Below are 21,960 nucleotides of genomic sequence, written 5' to 3' on the forward strand. Positions count from 1 at the left end.
ATTGACTCACTTTATGGTCGTCCCCCCAGGGAGAGTATCCCGATAAGCCGGCGGCAGGATCCCCTCTAGGGCGGCCTTAATCTGTAGCGCCAGCGTCTTGGAGTGCCATCTATGCTGCTGCGTGTAACCTCCCGTAATCCAGTAATTCTCCAACCGAGGATGACGCTTCCACATGCCGCGGATCTCACCCTCAGCGTCGACGCCCCAGGTGGACTCGAGGCGCTCCGCGATGTCTCGAGGACCCAAAAGATCCTTCTCAGCCACGTCAACGTCACCGCCAAGGATCTCAGCCGTGATATTACGCGCATTTAAGTCGGCGAATCCGGTGCACCACACGATGGCATCGGCGTCGATGGTGCTATCGTCCGAGAAGCGCAGACCCGTCTCAGTGAACGCAACTGGTTGTACCTCTGCCTTGATACCGGCCTTGCCCTCCGCAATCAAATCAGTAGTACCGATGTCGACATAGTGTCCACCGGCCTTCTCGATCAGGTTGGAGTAAAGGGCCTGACTGGGGTCGGCGCTATCAAGGACAGGGAAGCCAGCAGCAGCGAGGGCGGCGTAGCGGTTTGGTTCCTTAGATGCCCACATAGCAAAAAGGTTGCGTGCGAGCTGACCGTCGACGGTGGCGGGTAGCGTCAGGAACATCCTATCAGCTGCTTCGACCCCAAAGTTGTAAGCCCCGAGACTGCTGGAATGACAGACGTAGTCTAGAGGGACGATGTATGTTGGGGATCGGACGTTCATTGTCGCTTTGAGGCCGGCGTCGTGACAGTCTTGGAGCACGTCGAAGGCTGTGTTGGCGGAACCGATGATGATAACGGACTAGAGGTGGTTAGATGCTGCTTCAGCTCGACGGAATGTACACCTCACCTTGACACCCTGCTCGCTCAGGTCCTTGGCGCTCCTGTAAGCGGTCGAGTGGATATTAATGCCCTTGTATAGGTGCTCGTCTGCCACGGGCGGTATATAGGGTTTCTGAGATGCAATTCCCGTTCCTTGTACGAGGTGCTTGGAAATAGCCGTGCGCAGGCCAGCCGGGGTCTGGAACTTGACGGTCCATCGTTGAGTTGACTGATTGTATATGGTTGATTGAATCTGGGCCGAAGTTATGACATTGAGATTAAAAGCCGAGACAAATCGTCGGACCTGCTCGGCCAGTTCATCCTTGGTAAGCAAGTGAGGAGCTTGGAGTTCCTTGTCATAAGCTGGGCGTCTCGGGTTAGTCTACTTCATGATACTCAATACTCTGTCTAACCTACTTATAAAAGGCAACTCAGCGAACGACGTTGGAATGTGAAACTTCATGCATTCATAGCGAAGAGCCCAGTTATCGCCAACACGAGGGTTCCGTTCAGCCATAACACTATCAACACCAAGAGCCTTGAGGCGACCGGCGAGAGCCACAGCACTGCAGTGAAAGAGAGTTGATCAGCCAAAGCATTCGGTTTTGGTTCTCTTGCTCGACCACAACTTACGCGTTCCCGCCGCCGATGATGATTACATCCATGTGGATATCATCGAGGCCATCCAGCTTCCTGCCAGGAGACTGGAGCAGGGATTCATCCTCTGGATATGAATCCAGACCATCAAGCTTGGTATTAAAGATCCAAATCTTCCAGTCTAGTGAGGCCTTATTATTCTTAACTGGTAGGAGCAGGAATCTTCCGCTGCACGTCGTGGCTGGCGAGGTCGTCGTGAAGGAGAGCGAAACATCAATGAATTGCTGTAAACCCTACTCAGCTACATCAACGTACACCGTCATCTGGGGCCCCCTTACCAAGGCTGGGGTAGCAGGGATAAAAGTCGCTCCCTCAAGCTTCCACCTGGTAGTGATACCCCGGAGCTTCTTCGTGTGAAGAAAATTGGCAACAATGACCTTAGGGGTGAAAAAGGTGCGCAAATGACAGGTCAGAGCCAATATGTCCTTCCAGTAGGCCTGCTTGGCAAAGAAGAGGCTCTGGAGGGCACCAGCATCTTCAGCCGCCACAGCAGCTTTAAACGCGTCGAGCATGATGAGGGCCTGTTCAGAAGCACTCTCGCCCGGGAGGGAGATCAAGCCCACCGTCTCTTGGTCGAGGACAGGGACGGGCCGCTGGTCCATCATCTGGCGCAGATTCGCAGGAGGGGGATGGTCATCCTGCTGGGAGATGGAGTTGATAGCTTGTGTGCACCGTGAATTAGCCCTGCAAGAATCGACAAGAGAGATCGAACTTAAGGAGGGATCTGGGTCTCACCGGAAGCCATATCTGGAAAGTTTGGAGAAGCTCTTGGGTCGGGAAGGAGAACGAACAGAATGCGGCGGGAACCCAGTATTTTAGTTAGCCTCGCATTAAAGTGCCGCGGCCGTGCTTGGCTTGAGCAGCCAAGTGTTTCAAGATGCCTGTCGTATCCTTGCTTGCAGACTGCTTGATACGACCAACTTGCATGTCTCCACAGGTTGGGTAGATGTTCTCTCCGCTGCTGCCACGGCAAGCAATACTATGTTCAGTATGGATAAGATTTGCCGGGTATAGCCATGGAAAGGGAATAAGACAAGGAGAGAGGAAAAGATACCCGACTGAGTTCATGATTAGGAGCCGCCTTCAACTCCAACATCACAAACTGGGAGTTCGACCCTAGTTCAACTCGAGCAAAGCAAATGCCGGGAACCAGTACCGGCCCGCCAGCTTGCGCCCTTGGCTTCACTTGGCTTGCTATCCAACTCGAGAATGTAACGGTCAGGATGTGAGTTCTCAACCAACACAACCAACATTTCTTCTTTTAGTTAATCACGACGGTTCAAAACCCGCCAGTCACCAACCAGAAGCTTCACTTGCCAAAGCTTGTGGTCCGGGACCCCTGGATTCTCCCCGCATCCGCTGCAACCTCCCTCCCACATCCCGGAATCCCTGTTTGAAGCCGAGCAAGATTGACACTCGACCCCTGTTTCTTTTCCCCAGGACTTTCAGGTAATGTGTGGAAGGTTGATGATGGATACGCAGCAAACCGGCACTGTCGCCTCCAATATTTGTAATAGATTGCTACGTTCGCTCCTTTGAAAACTTCCTTCATGACGCGTTCTACTGACGGAAGACATGCCAAGTAGCTTAGAGTGGATAGTAGAGAGTAGAGCTCGTTTTGGCCTCATTGCTTAATATGCAATCGTAAAGAGTTGATAACTTGATCGTAATATGTTATATTCCCAGCGCGGCCGATCTAACTTGCCCTATTTGACCTAACACATCACAATATTTCCCAATATAGCCCTATCCTACTCAAGTTGATCATTCCCACCGCGTAGAAACGCGGGATTATTGCCAACGCATTCGACTTGGCGATCGCCATCCAGTTCAGGTGCTGAAAGAAGTCATCTATGGACAGGCCTAAGTACGTTCAAACAAGCTGGTGGTCGATCGCGTCGAGGGTTGTGTACGTTTTCCGTGGCAGTGTATTTACGAGTGATTTTTTGCTCGGGTTCCTAGCGCTTTCCGTCACATAAAGAATGGAAAAGGAACACGCATTGTGTCCCAGTGGGTGTGGGCACCATCCATCAAGCTCTCACCAAGTCGTCGCCAAGCCGTTCGGGGGAGGAGGGGGTTAGATCCGAGGTCTCTGCATCTTGAGATCGTTCCTCAGGGTAACGATCCTCGCCGTCATCACATGTGCTTCGGCGTCCCGGAGTGTCTTGACCACTCTGGCCCACTCAATGGCGGCCTTGCGCGCGACCAGCATGACCCTCGTGCTTTCGGCGGCTTCTGAGGGTAAAGTACCCATACCCCCAGGTGCTGTGGGCGAGGAGGGACACATGCTCCCTCGCATCCCTGCTATACTTTTGACATGTTCTGAGACCATCTCAAAAGAGCGACTTGCTCAAAAGCACAACGAGGCTCTTCCTCAGCGAGGTCAGCTGCTGTGCCCATGTCGGCCACGAAAATCGGGACGCAGGTGAAGTGCTAGCAGGGTTCAAGGCATGAGAACATACTCATCTAAGAGTTGCATGAAATTTATTAGATGGTTTATAATGTAATATATGATGCTTAGGCAGTATCATTTCATTTATGATAATTCTTCTCTAACTCTACTTGTCATAAAATCTATAGCCTTAGAGAGGAGCTATAGTTTCCTTCTCGTTCTGGCGTCTTTCTTCTGTTGTCTTGACCTAAACGCCCTATCCAGCCGACCGTGAACTCCTCCATCCCCTCGAAGTACCACTCGCTGACGTCGTTATGCAAATACTGCATAACTTTATGCCGACGCCGCTGACCTCGAAAGGCCAAAACCACCGCAATTCGGCCACATCCCCGAGCCACCCGATTGCCAGCGTACTGATCCCCCATGCCAGCCTCGGAATTTGGATGGCTTGGGCTTGGTCGGCGGTCGTCTCCGGCTCGGGCTCCAGGGTCGGGATTCGGGGGTCCGGAAACCCCATGGCAGCGAGGTGGGCTGTGTCGTTGGACATGATGGTGGTGACTTATAAAATAACGATTTAAAAAAGAACTGTCTTCCAAGAAAATACTACCAAAGTGTATGGAGATGGATGGGTTAAGCTTTCTGCAATGGCTTATATACCTTTCGAATCCGCTATGGGCGAAGAGTGTCTAATCCTTAAGTAGTTACTAACTAATGCACTAGTGTTATCACTTTTGCCCAGGTCAAATTGGCTTTCCTGTCCTCAGGCAGAAGGAAAGAGGACAAAGTAATTACAAAGTGAGCGACGATTTTTCACCTCTGTAAGCCAAAACATATCAACACTGCTAATCCAGCATCCCAAAAAAAATTAACTTTAACGGGCCTATCTCTGATATACTTTTAGTTTCTATTTATTGGTCATCTGGGGTATGTGCGCAGGTTACAGGTGCTGTTTGCCTTTCCTCAAAGTTTCCCCCCGCATGTGACTCAGAAAACGTTGGGTGCCTATTTTCCTGCATGAATTTGGTATAAAAAGCCCTCCACCTCAAACCTCTTGGTTCGAATCACTCAGACTCTCCAAGAACTTACCCCCGACAACCCACATTCACTGTTTAACAAAATCCTGACCATCTTTTCAACTCAACTCAGACATTCAGGTCCAGACTCGAGTTTGGCCAAACCTATCAAGATGGATCCTTTCAACAAGCTCCCTTCGGAGCTCCGTGTGCAGATCCTGATTTCTCTTCGCAGCAGGCGCTCCGTATTGCGGCTCGCCCAGGCATCACCCGCTATGCTTCACCAGTACCTCATGTCTAAAGCATACATTGTACGTATGTTGGTTGCCCTGGACTTCGACGATGACACGATACAGGACGCCATGGGAATCATTCTACTTCCTTCACCTGATAACCGTGGTCACTACTCGAAAATACTTCGCCGTCATTATGCCCGCTGGTTAGAAAACCGGCTCCCGAATCCTCTCGAGACGCGTGATGGCAGCCTCATTGACGAAGTCCACAGACTACAAGCCCGACTATTGCTGTTCATTGAGGACTATCTTACCAAGGCCACAGCTATCTTTCCGCCGCGAGAGTATGTCTGCCTTCCCGATCTATCGCCAAAAGGAACTCACTTGATGTTCAAAGACAAAGCTGTCAGCCCCAGATTCAACGCTACCCAGCTTACCGATGCGGAAAAGAAGCGGCTCCTAACAGCATTTCTACGATATGAGATGATGTGTGCGATCCGCCATCCAATAACCGGATTTGTGACTGGATGGGATTTAAGTCCATCATATAAGTACAAAGACCAGAGACTTGGGCCCTCGGAAAGAGAGACCATTCGTTGCGTCCACCAATACGTCAAGTCCCTCTACGCGGCAATGTTTGCGTAGTGCAGTGATTCATGGCTGCCAGACATACCAGTGAGCTCTCCCTATTCTTACAGCACTGGATTACTGTACCCGGATACCCTCTACGTCAACGCGTGCGCCTACGCCTCGGATATGGGTTTGAAATCTGTTGAGGCTTTGCATCCAATCCCGGTCGAAGCTGCGGGCTTTGATGTTGCTACAGTTCTGGTAAGGTCTGCCACAGCGGGCCAAGATGGACGGGATCGCCTCCGGTGCTGGTTCAAAAACTTTTTTCATGATAGGAGGATGAGTTTTCGGCCATCCGACCCCTCGCACCATCGTATGTATGGTGATTTTGAAAGCGGGGAGGCAATGGATGTACCCCACGAAGAGGGCTCAGGAATGTACCAGATGCTCTGTTCCAGTGTTACAGCCGGCCTTTCTCTGCACTCGGATATATACCGACAAAGGGCATGGGCGTTCTTTGACAACAACCGATTCTACCCTTCGTCAGGCACAGCACCACACTTCCCAGATCTTATAGATATGGGAGAAAGGTGGGGGTCGACAGAAAACGACGTGGAATGGTTCTCTGATCCCAAGCATGTCCGAGCTAGGCATCGGTCACAGAAATGGCACGACGAACTACCTGGTAAGTCTTGTGGTAACGAAGAGGTCAAGGAATTCCAGGACACAGAGGTCGAAACTGTGCTACCTGCTACATCAGAAAGGTATTGGTTTCGAAGACTACCTCGGTTCTGGCGTTAAGGGTTTGTGAAGCAACTACTCGACCCTACTTCTAGAGGTAATGTTAAGCTCTTGATGAACCTACTATGCAAAAGACCAGAGCTCATGTCTCTACATCACCCAACCTAGGATTTCAAGAGAGGAAAAAAGCATAGGTATGCCGATATACATGATCAATGGCTCATATTTCCCATCCCATACCCCGACGTCACTGGAAGCGAGCTGGACGAAGTTAGGGGATAGGGCGATTTTGAACCCGGCCGGGTATTGCCTCCAAATGATCCTGGCTGTGTTTATCCACGCACTTAAAGAGTCTAATTCTCGAAAAGTGGAAATCGAGAAACCAGGCTGGCGGGTTTGCAAACTAGTTGCATCAGATTTGAGATCCTTGGTATTCAACATGACCTGTCTTTTCCTTCGCTGAAGAGGTCTCTGGTGTCAACGACGGACGTAGGGCTATTCTAGGATACGCAGATGAACGCTTTCGCTCCAGGCAAAACCTCGAATAGATCAGCTGACATAACGAACTCAAGTCCATTGGCTAATCAGGGAGGTCGAGTCGACGCGTTGGTAGTTGAGGGGGAAGAGGGGCATATGCGGGAGGCCGTCCACTGCTGCCCTTGGGCAGCAATAACAATGCACTTTTTCCACTTTTTCTGCTTGAAATGCTTGAAGAAACTACATATTTAGTCCTGATCCAGGTGCTTCATTTTAGAGGCCTCACATTTCATCGGATTCCTGCCACGCGGCGCAGGGTAACCATGAGTGCCTCGAGAGTCGAGAATATCCCCCTCCGGCCCTACCCGGGTTCCAAGTCTACTACCGACAGCCGCTCCGTGGTGCCTTGCAAGTTCTTTCTGAGCGGTAGATGCCTCAAAGGAGCTGCTTGTCCGTTTAGCCACGACAAGAAACCAACCATTCAAGCCCCCTCGATTCCTTCAGCGTCACGAGATGTAAGCCTTAAGATGAGACTGCCACTTAGAACACTTGGCTAAGCGCCGCGCAGGCAGATCAAGATTGTGATGAAGTAGATGATTTCTGCCGCACCATTGCCGGCGCGTTTGTTCGATTCGAAGACGGCGGTCGCGTTTCCAGCATCTCTCTCCCCAGCGACTTCTCGGCCGTTCACCTCAGTGGCCTGCCCAAAGGCACTTCTTCCCAAACGATCAAACGCCTGCTCGACAAACTCGGCTTTGACGTCCCCGAGAAGAATATATGGGTTATGAGTCAGGATGGAGTACTTGGTGCCAACATCCGAGCAGAGGATCCAACTTTTTCCGAGAAGCTCTGCGCTCTCATGCATGGAGGGTTCACTTGGGGAACCTCTAGAGTCCAAGCAACTCCGGTGGCAGCTCGTATGCCATCCAGACAAACTATCGGGCGCCTGGACTGCAAGAAAGTCCATGTCTCTTGGCACAAGCCCGTCCGGGATGTCATGTTAAAGTTTGGCCAACAAGACGTTGCTGAACGAGTACACCGCAAGTTTACGACTGGAGCCTACACGATACTAGGCTGCAAGGTCAAGGCGCAAGCGCCATACAAAAGTCCAGCCGCCATGTTCCGCTCGCATAGTCCCGTCCCTTGGATCATGAGACTGACTGATGTCCCTGGATCTGCCAACAAGACAGAGATATCTCAGGCCATTTCACTACATGCCGACAAGCCACGCGAGATAGTACTGCACGTCCCAGGTTACTCGACCGATGATGAGCAAGCTTCAGCCATGGTTCGGTCTCTTTTGACAAGAATAGGCCCCATTGAGTATTGGGAGGTGACGATGGAAACATCAGCCAAGCGTGTCAAGGCTACCGCACGCTTCCTCAATGAGGAGGGTGCCAGAGATGCTGCTTCTCAGCTCAATGGAACAGCGCTACCATTCCATAAACCGGGAAAGTTGACTGTCCAGATGGTCTACTCGGTCAAGTTCAAGGTCCGGGGCGACATTTATGCCGCCATCTTGCCTCGGGTGAGCAGCCATGCGAGTGTCTGGAAAGAAAAGTACGTGTATTTCCGAGCATATCCCACTTCAACAACCTTTAAGCTCGAGGGAGAGTCCGATACGGAAGTAGCGAGTGCGAAGTCAACCCTAGAAGACATCCTCAGTGGTGTCGTTGCCAAAGATGGTCAATCAAACCTCTGGGATCCCTCCCTCAAGGGCAACGGATACCTCTGGCGTTTGATCAAGGGGCAACAGCAAGACCTTGGGGTGGTTGTCGTTAGAGACAAAACCAAGGATGTTCTACGGCTCTTTGGGACTGAAAAAGCATGCAGCAAGGCGCAAGGACACCTCGCCAGTCTGTTGCACAAGGAAGCCTCTTCGGACCATACCATTCGATTGGATCCTGAGAAGCGCCTATGGGCTTTGAAGGGGGGCTTTCAAGCAATCCTGGAGAAGCTTGGTGCTAAACGGGCATCCCTAGACATTGTTTCATCAAAGATCGCCATCTCAGGGTCCTTGGAAGATTACGATTTTGCGCTGGCACTTGCGAATGGCGGCAGCCTTGCTGGACAGAAAAAAACGCGGAGAGACTCTGGATACAACGATTCCGAGGAGTGTTCTGTTTGCTGGACTGAAGCAGACTCTTCTGTTCGGGTCAAGTGTGGCCATGTGTATTGCCAAGATTGCTTCGAAAACAGCTGTGCAGCACTTTCAACCTCCGGTGCTGACTCCCTCTTTCTCTGTCATGGAGACGAGGGGAGATGCAATAAGGCCATTAGCCTTGAGGATTTGCATGCAAATCTGTCTTCGGTCGCCTTCGAAGATCTCCTGGAGAGATCGTTCATGTCAACTGTCCAAGGTACTCCAAACAAACTGCGCTTCTGCCCTACTCCCGACTGTGGGTATATCTACCGTACAACGAAATCAGCCGGGACTCACACCTGTTCCAACTGTCTGCAGCGAACTTGCTCCTCATGTCATGAACCTCATGTCGAGATGACATGCGCGGAGTATAAGGACATCAAGTCAGGGGGCTACGCTGCTTTTGAGAAGCTGAAGAAAGAAGTTGGGATCAAAGACTGCCCCGAGTGCAAAACACCACTCGAGAAGATTTCAGGATGCAACCATATCACTTGTGTGGGGTGCAAAGCCCATATGTGCTGGGTGTGTATGATGACGTTTGCCTCGGGAGCGCTGGTCTACGATCACATGGACAAGATGCATGGGGGCCATGTTGAGTGGAGGTAACGAAGAGAGGTTTCGGCCCTTGGTATAACATTCCTTTCCCATTTCTATGTACCTAACGATTAGTAAAGCGAAGTACCTATGATATCAATGAACACGCATCTTCAACCATAGCCCACCCACTGCCATATGGCTAGTTCTTTTTCTCATACTTTGTACCTATGTAGCTAAGGAATGAGACTACGTTAATCTCCTAGAACTAACCGCCTCAGTATTTCCTAGAACCTGAGAACTCTTCCCTCGTCTCTCAGCTCGTCGGTTCGACGACGTACAAAGCGACGTGTTCGTGAAGGTGACCTTGAACGACTAAGAGATGGCTGAGAGAAACTCACTCGTCTCGGTGCGTTGTTCGGAGTAACAAATTCCTTTGAACAATATGGTTAGCAGAGGTCTTCAAAGTAGTTAGGCTAGGTGAATCAACTTACAGCAGGTTCATTGTCAGATAACGACAGAGTCTCTAGGGCTGGCAGTGACTGGGCTGTTGAAGTAGGCTGGTGCTGACACGGCAAGCTTCGTGATCTCTTTGACACGCGAGGTCGAGCTCTTGCCGTAATTTTGGCTTCAAGCCACTCAGTCGCCTCGGCATCAGTTTTGAATAAGTGTCCAGGTACTCGAACCAGTCTGTTTGGCGTTGAGATCAAGGCACCATGTAAGAGCGCTTGGGCTCGAACCCAGTCGACGCAACGCCGAATGGTAGGCAGAGTCGTCTTCCTATACCCTCGGCCTCTGGGACCCAGGTTGCACTTCTCCATTAGGATTTGGAATCTGTTGAAACCCTGACTTAACACCGTGCTAAGGTCGTTGGGCTCGTCAGCTCTGTCCAGCAGAGCGTTCAGGATGGCGCCATGAGTCTCGTCGCAGTATCGGAACTGCCGTCTGTTTGTTTTCGACCTTTCAAACAGCCGGGGAATTGGAAGGTCATGAATTTCGACCACTTTATTGTTCGGGGGCATGATTGCTGTAGTGAGATGTTGATATTGAAGTTGAGGGAGCTAATGGGACGGGATAGGCAGAGTTGTCAGTTAAGTATGATACTGCCTTATCCTTCATGTTGCTGCTGGGTGACATTTCTGAAGTCATGGACACTTTCTTTGGCTGTTCAAAGCCTGACCGTAAGAGACTTATCCTTTCAGTCTGAAAACGTGGTCAACAATTACAAAGAGTTCCCAGCATTGAGGTCTTTGTGCCCAAGGAACAAAGAGCTATGTCGATGTGTTGTGCCTTTGTCGCGTTCTATTTCCAATGAAGGGGTGCTTCATTGTTTAAACAAAGCCAAGCAATCCATATGCGCCAAAGATACATTGTATTGTACCCACTATTCAGAATACCGAATGCGTCCGAGTCCCCAAAGTCAGACGCCCGCCTTGACTGCCTAAGGGACATGGCTTCAAGACAGACTACTCATGCGTTCAGCCACACCAACAATCCATTCGACAACCTCGGTCTTAGAGCTCAAAGGCGCAACATGGTCACCAGGAATGCTTGTAACATCAATCTTGTTACCGCTCTCCTTCTCAATCATATCAATGCCAGCTTTCTGAACCTGGGGCGCGATTGCCCTGTCGTTTTCGCAGAGAAGATAAGACACTGGAACATCCTTGAAACCAGCATATGTCAGCGGATTGGCAAAGCTGATGGATGAATGCTTTGCTAGCTTTGCCGCCCAGAATTCGCCTTTATTCTTGGGCATATTCGAGAACGACAGCTCAGCGACCCTTGGGATGTCTGGGTAGTAGAACCAGCCGTTTTCCTTTGACTGTTAGTGAGCTGGCCTTGACCACTACTGGGACTGTGAAACAAACATCTATTGCCATGGGAACCTTTTCCTCTGATGGAAAGGCTGCCTTAACAGTTCCAGCTGACCCCCCGACGTTGGGCACGAGAGATGTCATGTAGGCGATCCCAATGATTCCACCCTTAAGACCCTGCTTCTGTCTCTTTTTCTTGGTTAGTCCCTTTACACTCTCCGTAGCTGGCGTACCGCCGTAGGAGTGGGTGATGAGAATCACGTCGTTGCCGCGGTCAGCAAGCTCGCGGACGTGCTTTGCAATGAATTCTGCGTCGTCGTACATGGTTGGCAGCGGCCCCTCCCTAGCACCAGTCACAAGGCCGACACTGGGTATATGCAACGCTTTAATATCGTAGCCTCTTGCTGTGACGGCTTCGACGAATGGGTCATAAAATTCGGGGAGGCCGGAAGCCCCGGGAACGATGAGCAATGAGGGTCGAGGCATGGCAGGGCAACGACTCAGTAGCCAAAAACAACAGTCGATTACTACTTTGGATATCTAAAAGATCCAAACGTGAGGAAGCATGGCGCCTTTAATACAGTGGAGCTTCGCTTCTGCTATCCTTCCACCCTTGTCGCGTTGGATCACGTTTCCGGTATGAAGACACAACTCTTCTACTCTTCCAGAAACGCCATGTGATAATAATCATTGGAAATTCCTGAGAATTAAGTGCCCCAAATAGGTCATACCAAGCGCCAATGCAACCGAGCTTACTTAACAGGATGATAACGCAGCCATAGCCACTTCTGACATCAGCACTTTACTATTACTGTGCCCTCTTGCTGCAGGAAGCCGACGCAATTTGATCCAAAGCAAAGAAGCCAACACGGAGGGGAAAATATTGAATGGAAAGCTGGCTTTTCAACCGTCGTTGCACAGGTTAGGCAACAGTAAGGATTCGTATAGTGTACCACAGCCACTTCACGAGATACACCATCTGAACACGGTAGGATTGCAGCTAACAACTCTTCCTCCTTCTTGAGGCTCATGTCTCAGGACTTGGCTCTCCACTCTTCTTGCTTTCCAATGACGTCTCCGTTCGCTCTCGACCATGTCTCTCGACGCATCCCCCGCCGATGTCATCATCGAGATCATCACATACCTCCCCCCCCATCTCACACAGCTGAGCAGAACGTGTAAGCGCATCAACGAAATCACGGCGCCGTATCTATGGGAAAACATTGAATTACACAATTCAGGCTACCATGAGTCGTCCTCAGAGCTCGACTGCCCTTCGCCTTTTATTCCTCCCCCGAAACGACCATACCTGGGCCCGGATTGGAGTGACCGACATGAAAACCGGCATTCAACCATGTTTTTCCAACTGCTCCATGACACAAACTCTTACGACTAAAGGCGGTTCAGCGAGATGGCCTCACGAGTCAAAAGCTTATGCGCTGTCGTGGGTTGGAACGACCGTTACATTTGGCACCTTCTACCATCCTTCACCAACCTGGAGGTCCTCGAGCTGCATAGTCAATATTATCCCATCGATATCGAAATACGAGGCCCATCTCTTGAACGCCTCCGCTTCATCAAGCTCTTTGCATATATTCCACCCGCAGCTGTCAAGTGGATACACTCATGTACCCACGCTTTGGAACGCTTGGAGCTGGGTCTACTTGACCGGCCCGTCTCGAATATCCAAGCAGAACATCCCACTCATTGGCCTTTACCCAAGGACCAAGTATGGGAGAATGGAAATTTCGTAGACTATGGAAGTTTAGATGGGGAGTGGGTGATCCCGCGACCACTCGGATGTGTCTTTACCTAACTCGAGATCGCCCTGCCCAATCTAACACATCTTTACCTCTATCAGCCCTGTCAAAACGATCCTTCTACTACAGACCAGGTTTACAGATGGTCATCTCGTGCCGAGGCAGCAGCCCTCGCCGACTGGAGACACTGGTGTTGGAACAGAGACCTGGGGCCGAAGAGCTTGAGAGAGACATCGATGGCGAAGTTTGTTTCATGTTGAACAACAGTATGGGAACTGGTAACAGAGCTCTTGTGGAAATGCTCGAGGAGGTATTTCAAGATGTCACTTTTCCGTCTCTGAGACGTGTTTTCCTCTATGGCTTCGCCGTCGGCCAAGATTTTGCCCTACAACCTTCAAAGTCAACACCTGGTTGACACCTCATGAACCGCCTCAAGAAAATGAATGTCACTTGCCAGGCGAGATTGGGACGATGGACAGAGTTTGAGGGAGGTGTTCTCTCCTCACGCTACAAGCCAAGCAGGTTCTGTTTGTATTAAAAGAATATATTCGATGGTCTGAAAATCTGCTTCGAACCACTAAATCAGGAAACTGTCCTCTTACGACTATTAGTCATATAGCCACCATTCTGTTCCATCTTTTTCAACCCTGTTAAGTGTTCCAATCTTTTCCAAAGCTGAATTAATAGCTTCGTCACCAGCGTCGCGTTTACTCTTGCAATTAGCACACTGCTTCTTGTCCATATTGTTGTAATGATAGCATTGGACCTCAGTTCTGAACATTTGCATGCAACGCCATTTCTTGTGGTCGTCTCGGACCACGGTTGTGGCCTGTTTCGGCATTGGGTCTTAAATGAATGTTGGAAAGGGATTGTGTAGGTGCGGTAGTGGTTTTGATTCTGTTCCTTGCTGAATTGGTTTGTGTCAACTTGTAGGGTGGTGAGCGACCGAGAGGATATGACCAAGTATATATCGGCACCATTTATAGATCGCGGGGGTTGAAGAACATGCTCGTGAGTCACGTTCCATGACAGAGCCGGTTCTCAATCTGATCCAGCACCCGGGTCGAGGATTACCTTCCGTTAATGACTGACCTCTTTGCTATACCACCTGGGATTGTGTCTCTAATTCACTGGAGAGAATAGTCGAGTCTTTCATTCAGCCACAAACCTAGCAAACTCCCTGATCACTGACATACTTCTTGGACTTGATCCCCATTTCACAAATCCCCATTCGACCCATGGCCAGTGGCGTTATCACAGCTTCGATTTGTCTAAGTAGTGGCAGTATTTCTCATCGAGCGGCTCCGTCTTGACCATGGTAACGACAGGTTACCCAACAAGATCAACTAAAGCTATGGCCAAACTAGCTGAGATACTTGATGAACAGCGTCCAACCCGTCACAATCATAGCAACTAATGCCGACAGAGTGTAGATGGTCCATGGCTTATACACTCTTCTCTTGGTGAGTGGATCACTGTCCCGATCGGTGATGTCTCCTTCACGCCTCTCTCGCTCCTTTCTGGTCATGGTGATTCCCCTACCGAGTTTCTTGTAGTCGACGAGGATGTAGGACAGGCCAATAAAGAAACCCACCGCCTTGATGCAAGACGACATGATCAACACTCTGCCGTAGCCCATCTTCTCAGTGCCGTCTTGCACGACACCGTAGACAACTTCCATCTAGAACAGGTTAGTGAAGGGCTGACCACCAGGCTATAGATACTCACAATAGTGGCACCTGAGTTGTTGAAGGCTCGCCACACTCCAAAAGCAGTGCCAAGCTTGTCCTGGTCAGCCACGAGCAGAGGGATGCTGACATTGAGAGGCATTCCGTTGATCAGCCCAGCAATAGACTGGAACACCAGGGCCACGAGTGGGTGAGCGTTGGTGAATCCGATCAACGAGTTGGCAAGGATGTAGACCAGAGGAGCCAGGGCAACCAAGTGAAAGCGGTGTCCATATCTATCGATGAGCCATCCGATAATGGGAGCACCAACGATCCGAATAACCTTTTGTCCCGTGGTCATGAAGCCGGCTGTTTCTTCCTTGTATCCCTTCATACGAATCATGTCGGCAGCCGAAACACCAAAGCCATTGGCTCCACCGCTCTGCAGGATCTGAGTACCAGGGAGCATGAGGTACTGCCAAGGAAGATGAAACAACGAGTCCCAAGACCATGTCTTCTTGACATTAAGTCCATGATTCTTAGCAACCACCTTAGCCCTTGCCGAAGTGAGGCGATACGACTTGGGGATCCATGTCCTCTCGAAGATGACATAGAAGATGTTGATGATCATACTGGCGCAGCAGAAGAAGGCAGGCACCCAGAAAGTCCATCCATACCAGCCAGTCTTGTCTCGGATCGGGATAGCGACCATGCCTGCGACGAGGCCGACTGTGCTTGAGAGTGCGTTTTCGAGACCGAAAGCGAAGGCGAGACCACCGGCACCGAACCAATGGTAAATGAACTAAGGCACAAGAAATATCAGTATCAGTGTTGAGCATAAGCTATTGTCAGGTCAGGTACCTTCTGTTGGGCTTGGTCAAGAACGGCAATGCCAAATCCCATGACAATATGGCCAGCAACCAGCATCCGCCAAGCAGTGACGTGAATAGCAGCGGCAGCAATCACGGACCCGATAAAGATGATTACAGTGCAGCAGATCGTGACGGGATTAGGACCCCACCAGTCCAGAATCATTCCTCCCAAGATGGGAAAGATGGAGTTGACAAATGAGTCGGCACTGGCAATGACTCCGAACTGGGCGTTCGTGATGTTGAGTTCCTCACGAAGAGTGTTCTTCAACGGACCCAGACTTGCGTTCGTCCAGTTCTGACCAATGGGAAAGGCGATGACACAAGCTAGGGCAATCCATTTGTACGTCCAGGGGATTGGCTTGTCCGCTGGTTCGTCCTCGGCTGGTGAGTTGCTGTCCTGATCGCTCGGGGTCCCTGAGACTTGGACCGTGGCATCTTTCTCATCGTAGAGAGCCTTTTGGTGAGGCTCTGACTTTTCTGTCGCCATTGTGAAGTTTGCAAAGATGGTGAAGAATGAGCTGCTCATCGATCGGTTTCACTCTCGTCCAACCTCTTGGTTTTATCAACGCCTCGGGAGATCTCTACCCCGAGCCTCATCCCACCCGAACCTCATCCCACAAGAGCCTCCTCGGAGTCCGTGTTTCGCCCAGAGCTACTACTGCATCACAATCGTAGCCGACTCCGTCCCGTTGGGTGCTATCGAAAAGAATCTGACCCTGTAAGGCGTGGGCTGCGTGGGGGATCATCGCCTCGTGAGGAAGAAGACGGCGACTCTTGAGGCACGGTCAGCGGCTCGTAAGGCAGGGCTCGATTGGAGCGGTTCATACCGAGCTGGGTGCCAAGATCGCTTAAAAATGATGCTTAATCTTTAAGTACGCATAGTCCGCTCTTAGTTGCTGATGGGACCCTGTCTTGTGGATCGTAGATTGATAAGCTGGCCTCGTGTGCGGCTTTTAATCTCGGTGGCCGAACCAACAATCTGTAGCAATTGTTTTGAGTTCAAGAGGATCATGTTGGATGCTACGTGCCTAGGGTATCCTTGTTGGTATGTTCGTGCTCCTGTAATGCCCATAACAATAAATGTCGATAGACGCCAGCAACAAAAGTTGTGCCAAATGAGATCAACTTTTCAGCAGTCACAGATAACAAATCTGCCCAGCTTCTTGGCAGAGAATAGCCTTCAAATAGATCTATCACGAGCCTCAGCCATCAAGCCAGAGTGGATTATCTTTCTGGGCCAAGGCGCTTTCCCTCTCTTGTCACATTCTCTGGCTCGTTTAATAGACGATAGGTCATCAAAGTGGAGATGCCGTTATCACCGGTCTGGGTCCGGCGTGGAGCGCGGCTGTTGGTTTGAATCCTTCCAGCGAGCACGACAAAAGGCCCTCTATTAGCATTAATAATATGTATTCCTCATTGAGCAATGATGGCCAAGCCAGTAATTGCCAATCCAGGTATATACGGTGGTTAAGAGAAAAAGAGCCATCCTGGTGGACGATTGAAAGGCCGCTCCCCCATGGAAAAGAGGTATGCGTGACGTCCAGCTTTGTTTTCTTTTACCTCTGTGACGACACGCATATCAGGATATCCCCCCCTACAGTAAGCTATAAAGACTTCATAAAGATAATGAAATGATAAATAAAAGAGATCTAAAGCATTACTTCTTGCTTGGAAATCTCTTAACTACCCATTCTATTCAAATTATTACCATAAACAAGAAGGGCTTTAAGATCAGTCAAGGCTGAACTTGACATCTTTGGTGTCTCGAACCCCCATGGTACCAGCTGAGCGGCCGACTGTGCATCAAGAAATGGGGCATCGAAACGGCCTTGATATTTCCATCTATCTCAATGTGATGCCAAGACCAGAGTTTTTCCCAGTGGGTTATTTATGGAGACAATTGCTGACTCGCTACAGGCTCAACGAAGCCCAACCTCGTTGTCATGTATGGTCTTGGCGTGAGTGAGACTTGACTGAAACCCACAGGTCGGTCACCAGGTCTGATCAGATATCCTGGTCGTCCGTTCATGCATGTTTCTGATGATTGGTCCTTGCTTTCGGTTTGTTCCGGTTCTCTTGCTTTTCCGACGGATAAGTATGCGAGTTCGGAAATGTCTTCAGCACTTGCTGGTTGCCATCTTTGGCGTTGAGGCTCTCATTTGACGTTAAAAATGGTCTTTCAAGAACCAATGCCATTTTCATTCTATAATCTTCGGACCGTAGAAATACATAGAGCACCTAATATCTTGTTCCGAGACCTAAAAACAGTATTCTCATTGTTTGATACAGAGAGACGGATGGAGAGACCATTCTTGGCGCTGTGGAGCAAAGATTGTATCCCACGGATATGCACGTTCCAGTTTCACTCGAATCAGCGAACTCGAGCTACAATCCCGCGAGGACCGATCGAGAGGCAAACTTCGTCACCCGGTGCTCTGAGCTCGATGCATTAAGAGTTGGCTACGATAAGGTCATTATAACGATGCTAGGCAAGCTCATAATAACAAGTTAATTATAGGGTCCTTATTCCCGCCTCATTGCCTCCTTCCGGCGCGCCAGTTGATGCCGCTGTGAGCATCACCAATCGCTTGTTACTCCGCCTGCATTCCTGTGGCCAGGGGCCCTGTGGCGCTTGGTATCTCGGCTCGTGGCGTAATTCGGAGAAATCCTCCAGTCCCGATTATTTCTCCAGAACATACCCTTTTTCAACATGAGACATCGATCAAAGCCGATAGCTTCGGCGAGACTACACCGAAGACATGGTGCACAAGGCTGCCTGGCTGCCTCTTATCAATTTCTTTAAGATTTTAAAGTGATGCCAAGACTTCGGTTGTCAAGTGTTAAACTGATCCTTCAAACAAGGAGAGGACATGGACTTGCGGCCGGTTACATGCGATGGCCAACATCATCTGGGTTTTGGTGGTCAAGGGCGTTGGGTTCAAATACAGTCAGTGATTGAGCATCGCTTTTTCCCCTTGCTCCTATGGCCAGCACTCTCTTGGACTGAGAAGTGAAATGTTGACACCAACAATGACCATACCCAACATCATGCATCGGTTACCATTGCTTGAGGTGGGAACTTTCTGCAGGGACTCCGACCATTTCAGGAAGGCATTTCTACATTTCTGAAGTTTTTCAAAGCGGTGCTAATATGATCAGGCTTCCTTGGTCGCTAGACATGACCGTCTTTTGCGAAGAAAATGCCTTGCGCTGATGTCGAAAATCACCTTGACGTTTTTCCCCGGTCGAAACTCTCGAAGACGAAGAAACACTACGAGGTACAGCATGGCCGATTATTCCTTGATAGTTTCATTTGGAGTTCTACAAGCTCATGAAGTTTTCGCCATCTCCCTGTCGCGGCGTTCATGACCTCCTTCAGCGGTCGCATTCACACTGGCGGCCAATTCCAATGAAATGCTAACCTTTTTTGGAGAATTATTGCGAGCGGTAAAGGTCAGATTGACAATCTTCGAGGTCTTGGTGACTCGAGAGCTCATTTGCTGATAACTCAGGCTTGCAGTGTTGTGTCGGCTTGCCAGTGTCAACAGCCGGCAACGTGAAAACGCTTTTGTTTACCAACTCCCGCGAACGCAAACCCCTTTCTCCTCTCTTCACTCTCACAACCTCATGCCATAGGCAGTCAATCACAATCACTCACACAGTAAGATTCGCTCTCTGCCCCAAGTCCGCCTTGTACTAACCGTCGATTCCAGGCATCACTTCGGAGACCTCTCGAGAGATGCGCGAACACCACTCCCAGTCCTCCAAGAGGCGCCGCTCAATCGACGGTCAAGAAAAAGCCAGCGATAGAAACAAGCGCCTTAGAATCAACAAAGATTCTACCCAGCCACCGACATCCTCTCCCGCTTCCCCCGAACCATTGACGATCCCCTTCTCCGACGGACGAACTGCAGTGACCGCCCCCGACGATGGGAACCTTCGTGACGCCGGCCAGGGTAACCAGCAGTCGATCGAGACCGGACAACATCGGCCACCTAACACCCCTACTCTGACGGTCATTGAAAGAGCCACGGTCCTTTGCAAGCCCATACCCTTCTCTCATCAGCGCCAACTTTCAGTCCTGGAAATCAGCTTTGGATCAACTTGCCAGACAAACTTCTGTGCACAGATTGAGGGGTTTACCAGTATGTGGGTGGCCAAACTAAGCTGCACGGATCTCTGCGATGAGCTTTTTCGACATGTCCTGGGAGAAGACGATACGCGCCTACTATGTAGCATCATGGTCGGTGAAAAGCAGTCCAGCCAGGTCATGAGAATGCACCCGAGTGGTACTGGGCTCACAGGGAATTATCGCAACATAGTCCACATCATTATGTGGCCTCAAGCTGAGCTCGGGGATGGTCCTTCGCGAGATATGAATCTGGGAGAGGAGGCGGGTGTCAGAGAGTTCGTGGAGATGATTGGGGGTTGCTGGATCGAGTAGGGCGTCAAGCAGCAGAGACGGGATGGGGTTTGGCCAGGGACATGTGCAAGGCTTTGATGGATGGTATCAGCTATGGGCATGTATCAATCTGTTTCTGCTTGAGTTTGCAGCCTGTGCTCTACTAGACTCACTGTCTGGGTTTTATGGTCGATGTGGATGTGGTTAAGGGCAGAGATGGATTATCGCAAGCTCTCTTGGCTTCTCATATCAGCCCGCCTACTTCCAGAAGCAAGTAACTTGATGATTGAATTGAAAGTGTTGAGAGAAACGCACCTGCGCTGTCCTGCGTCATCAATTGCTGAGCATCTCTGCCCCAAATGCCAACGTGCTTTGCGGCGTCGCAGAAGTAACAGGCAGCCAATGCTGATTGTAGAGCATCCGGAAGTAATCAAGACGTATTTCTTTGTCCTAGAAAAATACCACGGTCAAGCAAACAACATTTTCGCATGACTGATGAACGGGCCAACGTGGAGTGCCCGATGTTTGTGAAGAGGGTGGCGAGACCAGACAAACGCCTCGACGGTGGCTTGCTCACAAATGCTACGCGTCTAGCTGTTTATCATTTAGAGAACACCAAAAACAAGAATATTTAATTCAAGGTGCGTAATCAAAACCCCCAGATCCCTGGCTCCCGCACATTTGCTTACCACCGACACTGACCGCCCTCGAATCATCACCCAGCAATGTTCCTAAGGAGCAGAGAGAAGATCATCGAGCTAAACATGAGAGCTCAATGGCTAATCCAAGCGTACGAGTCGTAAGGGACGGTCTCAAACGTGCACTCTATAATGTCCAAGCATGGTCCTTCGGGATATGCTACGACGATTTACGATGAGCTTGGTCTAGTTACCCAGAGGTCACTTTCGGTCCAAGATCATAAGGCTCCCCTTCCTCAGCCTGCATCAAAATTGAGAATCCTATGCTTGACAAAAGCTGCAATAGCGGCGGGGAGCTTCACCAAGTCCCCCGGATCAAGCCTGCAGTTGGTCAACACGTCCTAATGACCCGTTTAGTAGCCTCCATGGTTCCAAGACACCCCAATCGATATTCACTCCCCAAGGCCACCCTCTCTTTCACTCCAAACTTCTAACGTTGTCAAAGGATCTTCATGAAAGGTCAAAGCTCCCTTTCTACTATTGTCTCTCAAGTGCCATCTCATGCTACTAAGCACTGCCACACATCTCTCTTTAAACGTTCTTCTCATACCCCATGGGAAAATAAAGGTCATTGCGGGGATTTGTGGACTTTCTCCTCAGGGTCCGCCGTTGAAGATTTAGGGCTAAGAATGTGGTCCCGTTGTGAGTTAACCTTAATGGAACCTCTGGTGTTGGTACGTAGTGACGTAGATGAGGTTATTTGCACCTTCGCTTACCCAAGGACGTCTCAGGACCAACCTCAAGCAGAGTTGAAGGGCAATCACAGTGAGGTGGCTGTTTCCCAGCCACTATCTAATTAGCATGACTGGGTTTTGCTGTGGATACGTTCAGGTGATAGACTCAGCTTGCCCAAAGGCAGAGCCTGGTCCTAACCTTTTGGTGTTGGTAGGGATTTGTGAGGTGCCACTACATCCTTTACCGACGGTGAAGAGATAGTATTGCGGCCGGGGTCCTCCTCTTCGGAAGGCGAAGTGCCAGGTATCAACGGATTTAAAACATGACGTCAGGTTCCCAGCCCACAATTGTACTGAGTTGGTGGAGTGAAATAACGGACCCCAGAGTTATTGAAAGCGGAGTCAGAGATAGATCAGCAGAGTGCGCTTCCCATTACTTTGAGAGGCAGGAGGGGGGAGAACACA

The 21,960-nt window shown here is 50.2% G+C and overlaps 6 protein-coding genes across 6 annotated transcripts; 3 read left to right on the top strand and 3 right to left on the bottom strand.

Moving 5' to 3' along the window:
* Nucleotides 1–6: 6 nt before the first annotated feature.
* Nucleotides 7–2,247, bottom strand: NCS57_01179800 (uncharacterized protein; the record flags this gene model as incomplete). Its single annotated transcript, XM_053061497.1, has 6 exons — nucleotides 7–825; nucleotides 874–1,208; nucleotides 1,263–1,411; nucleotides 1,479–1,726; nucleotides 1,781–2,163; nucleotides 2,238–2,247. The coding sequence occupies 6 exons, from the start codon at nucleotides 2,245–2,247 to the stop codon at nucleotides 7–9; spliced, it is 1,944 nt and encodes a 647-aa protein (XP_052909883.1).
* Nucleotides 2,248–5,080: 2,833 nt separating this feature from the next.
* Nucleotides 5,081–5,785, top strand: NCS57_01179900 (uncharacterized protein; the record flags this gene model as incomplete). The annotated part of the gene is made up of 1 exon (XM_053061498.1): nucleotides 5,081–5,785. One exon carries the CDS (start codon nucleotides 5,081–5,083, stop codon nucleotides 5,783–5,785), a length of 705 nt encoding a protein of 234 aa, XP_052909884.1.
* A 1,466-nt stretch (nucleotides 5,786–7,251) lies between these two features.
* Nucleotides 7,252–9,677, top strand: NCS57_01180000 (uncharacterized protein; the record flags this gene model as incomplete). The annotated part of the gene is made up of 2 exons (XM_053061499.1): nucleotides 7,252–7,443; nucleotides 7,497–9,677. The coding sequence occupies 2 exons, from the start codon at nucleotides 7,252–7,254 to the stop codon at nucleotides 9,675–9,677; spliced, it is 2,373 nt and encodes a 790-aa protein (XP_052909885.1).
* A 1,384-nt stretch (nucleotides 9,678–11,061) lies between these two features.
* Nucleotides 11,062–11,908, bottom strand: NCS57_01180100 (AB hydrolase-1 domain-containing protein; the record flags this gene model as incomplete). Its single annotated transcript, XM_053061500.1, has 2 exons — nucleotides 11,062–11,424; nucleotides 11,477–11,908. 2 exons carry the CDS (start codon nucleotides 11,906–11,908, stop codon nucleotides 11,062–11,064), a joined length of 795 nt encoding a protein of 264 aa, XP_052909886.1.
* A 2,637-nt stretch (nucleotides 11,909–14,545) lies between these two features.
* Nucleotides 14,546–16,208, bottom strand: NCS57_01180200 (MFS domain-containing protein; the record flags this gene model as incomplete). Its single annotated transcript, XM_053061501.1, has 3 exons — nucleotides 14,546–14,863; nucleotides 14,911–15,651; nucleotides 15,711–16,208. 3 exons carry the CDS (start codon nucleotides 16,206–16,208, stop codon nucleotides 14,546–14,548), a joined length of 1,557 nt encoding a protein of 518 aa, XP_052909887.1.
* A 2,408-nt stretch (nucleotides 16,209–18,616) lies between these two features.
* NCS57_01180300 (uncharacterized protein) lies at nucleotides 18,617–20,165 on the top strand (the record flags this gene model as incomplete). The annotated part of the gene is made up of 2 exons (XM_053061502.1): nucleotides 18,617–18,668; nucleotides 19,435–20,165. 2 exons carry the CDS (start codon nucleotides 18,617–18,619, stop codon nucleotides 20,163–20,165), a joined length of 783 nt encoding a protein of 260 aa, XP_052909888.1.
* Nucleotides 20,166–21,960: the final 1,795 nt, after the last annotated feature.

This window comes from Fusarium keratoplasticum, chromosome 9 (genome assembly GCF_025433545.1).
Source record: "Fusarium keratoplasticum isolate Fu6.1 chromosome 9, whole genome shotgun sequence".
NCBI classification, from domain to species: Eukaryota; Fungi; Ascomycota; class Sordariomycetes; order Hypocreales; family Nectriaceae; genus Fusarium; species Fusarium keratoplasticum.